Source organism: Ixodes scapularis, unplaced genomic scaffold (genome assembly GCF_016920785.2).
Source record: "Ixodes scapularis isolate PalLabHiFi unplaced genomic scaffold, ASM1692078v2 PGA_scaffold3__209_contigs__length_174095766, whole genome shotgun sequence".
Classification (NCBI taxonomy): domain Eukaryota; kingdom Metazoa; phylum Arthropoda; class Arachnida; order Ixodida; family Ixodidae; genus Ixodes; species Ixodes scapularis.
In genome coordinates this window covers 47,469,224-47,472,660 of record NW_024609868.1, presented here as the reverse complement: position 1 = coordinate 47,472,660, position 3,437 = coordinate 47,469,224, and the positions used below count along the sequence as shown (strand labels likewise).

The 3,437-nt window shown below is 40.6% G+C and overlaps 1 protein-coding gene across 1 annotated transcript in view; it reads right to left on the bottom strand.

Annotated features, from left to right (window-relative positions):
* Positions 1-1,411: 1,411 nt before the first annotated feature.
* The window catches only part of LOC115313346, a 202,049-nt gene continuing 200,023 nt past the window's right edge, over positions 1,412-3,437 (bottom strand). The window contains exon 5 of the mRNA XM_042292418.1: positions 1,412-1,716. Within this exon, the coding sequence (XP_042148352.1) occupies positions 1,534-1,716 (183 nt within the window). The 3' untranslated portion in view covers positions 1,412-1,533. The remainder of the gene's footprint in view (positions 1,717-3,437) is intronic.

Below are 3,437 nucleotides of genomic sequence, written 5' to 3'. Positions count from 1 at the left end.
TTGTTGGCCGAGCAGACTGGAGGTGTTTTGTAAACGCGGGTACGCACAAAAGCTCGATTTCGCGGACAGATAAGTCGCATGGTCGAGGCATGCGAGTTAGCTGTAAAGTTACTCTCTGTGGAACAATTCTATAGTCATCGCCGCTTTCCTTAGATGATCAGAACTGATTAGAATCTATTACCGTCTCTCCGGAGCCCATAGTTTCGGTTTTGAACGAAATCTCCGAAACGAAAGTTTGACACGAAAAGAACAAAAAAACACCGGCAAAACAAAACTATGCTTTGCAAGTTTATCTGCACCGGCTACACTTAACCGTCTCAGTTCAAATACCTATAAAATTGGGCATTAAACAAAAGAAAATCTGTTAAATTGAACGCGCCACCTGTTCAGGCGGCCCGGCCGAGCCGCCACGACCTGGACTCAGCCGCCATGTTTGTTTGGTGGGGGCGCCCCCTATAGGTCGCTGGAGTCGCGAATAGGGGGCGCGCTGGTCAGGCAAAATGGCGGACAAAAGGAGGTCGTTTTCGTCGTTCAGCACGCGAACCACCATAAATTTCTTGCACTGCAGCGTAAAAACGGTGTGACATATGAAAGCAAAGCGATTTTTCGACGGTAGAAACCTTCTTCAAGTCAGTGCATAGAAATGACACGACGGAAGCATAAAAATAATTACTGGGAAAGATGTTTGTTTTTATGCATGCCTATGAGAACCAAGCAGCGATAGCAGACGACAGAGTCGAAACGACTTCCTCACCTGAGCTTCTCGACATTGCCACTAGGCGGCGGCGATTTCGCTGGAGTCGCCAATAGGCACATGGTTTCATTTCCCCAGTAAGCACAAATTACGCGACAACGTAAAACCGCTTCGCAACGCTAACGACGTTTTCTCGAAACCGCCAAACCCGGTAGAAAGACTGGCGCTTCGCAGACAACAGTATGGAAGGAGGTAAGAACAGAAGTGGAAGACGGATCTGGGGGAAAATGTGGTGGCTACATCGGAAACCGCCGACCCCCGGAGTAACGTTGGCCGGGACTACAGACTGGACCTCCTAAGACAACAGTCTACGAACCGTTGCGAAGTTGGAATTCCCATTGTTTTCTGAGTCGGAACCTCTGCTAAATGCTAACGGTTTTCGTCGCGAATAAACGTAGCGGCAGCAGCGATTTCGGCATCATTTCCTTTTATTGAATTGAAAGCTTACAACAATAAACACTGGTGCAATGAAAAGTTACGTTTCCTAAATGCATATAGTTATCATTTCTATGTGTGTTATAGTATTATTCTGCTAATTGAATTTTTTTTTTTTTTTTGTTTCAAATAGCCAAAATAAACAGCTTTAATTTTTTTTCTAATGCGTCGTCAATTTTTAGATTCCAAATAAGAGAAAGATTGGAACCCTTTTTGTCGTCTTTATCAAATTTTATTTAAATCAATCTCGGCTAAGCACCTCGCCACCCGTATCAGAACTGTGCTTGCACGGGCATCAAAACCACGCGGTGAAATAACCGAGTGATAGATCGGCACACGATGCCTCAGGAAATTGCCTCAAATTGAGGCTCCGTCGTAGTTTCCAGCGTGGTCGGGGCTTCAGTGGTCCAACCAGTTATTTGCGCCGTGCAGTTTTCCTCTGCTTTTGTTAATAGCTCTTCTGTAACTTGGTTATCAGTGTCTGTGCTCTCTTCGTCCTCTTCATAGTTTGAGTTTCCATTTGACCCCTATATCGAAGGTATATGAACATTCTTTAGACAAACATAGTATAAAGTAAATAAAATCTTCGCACTAGTCCCTCCGCAGCCTATACAAACATAGTTTTACTCGATGGGAAAAAAGCCCGACCACAGTGAGAATAACAAGAAGTTATGGAACTTATATTCTGTTCCGATGTTTTGTTCCGAAATTAAGAAGCTCCTTTATAACACTTGGTTTAGTACATATTTAGTTATTTATAAATATTCCTTTATATGCACCATATCAAGAAAGAAATATTTCTAAAAAAATAATTACATACCTTTTTATTTTAAACAGGGGGACCAAGTACTTCTCTCCTGCCAGTGGAATGGCGCAAGCAGTACAAAGGTCGTTCTGACTTCTGATGATAATGTTAATAAACAGGCGAGCTGGTTTAAGTTACACGTAGTTAAAACCCGAGACTACGGATATAAAGGGACGGGGAAACAGCACAATGTTGTCGTTCCATTTTATTTCTGTCGTCTCCGATTTCAACTTCATGCCCTGACTTCACTCCTTACAGTGCTAACTCACCTCTTTCTATAGTTCTCACGCTAATACCCTCGTTCTTACAACATATGTATACCGCTATAATTGTATAACTGAGTCAACGTATTGAAAAAGAAAACTTTGACTTTTATGATAGATTACCCTTTTTTATTTTTGAAAGACGCTGCGTCAGAATAAGCAAGATATTTCCGTAACTCCACGTATGTGCTAGTGACATAAAAGTAAACACGAAGAGTGGACAGCGTAAATACCTCGAGGTGCTGGATATCTGTCAACAATGACTAAATACCAATGAGAAGAAGTTGCATGAGAACGAGGAAGAACAAGTGGAGTAAGTTGAAAGAGAAATCGGACGAAAATATTTTTGTCGACGCACCAGGATATCAGATATAGCTAATTTTTGTCCCAAGAGGCGCCGTAAAGACAGGGGAGAAGTTAAACAGTGGGGATTACATTTATCGTTTGCTTGTTTAATTTACCCTCGTTCTCTCTGTTTCTTTTTTTGTTACTTGTATTTTTTTGCGTTAAAGTGAATACCTACTAGTTGCTTTTGGACACAAAGATACAGTTATTATTTATATATTTGATTTTTGAAGTGTGTCGCCAACTTACCATATAAACTAAGTAGAAGTCCATAGGCATCACAACACTCTGCGCAGAAAAAAAACAAATGTGTCAGAATCTTTATTATATATATATATATATATATATATATATATATATATATATATATATATATATATATATATATATATATATATATATATATATATGTATATATATATTGTGAGGGATAGCGCGGCACCGAACGGGCCCGTCCCCCGGATGCGCGGGGGAGCGAGAGTAAAGAGGAAGAAGCGGCAGTGAAGGGCGAGCGTACGCGGGACTGGCCGCAGGTGACGACAACGGTTTCGGAAGTGGCGTAGTGTGGATTGATACTTAACAATATATATATATATATATATATATATATATAACACAGAAGTAAATCTCGGACGCAGAAGAACTTATGAAGATAAATTAAAATGTCACCTTAAAACAAGCTTAAATCATTTATTCCCAACAGCCTAGCCGGGAGGACCTCAAGGGATTGACATTATGCCAAACCTTTGAAAAATTCGGGTCTTCCCGGCGAAACTGGTGAAAATAAATGTTTTAATGATGTTTTAACCTGACGTTTTTCTCTTCATATATATAT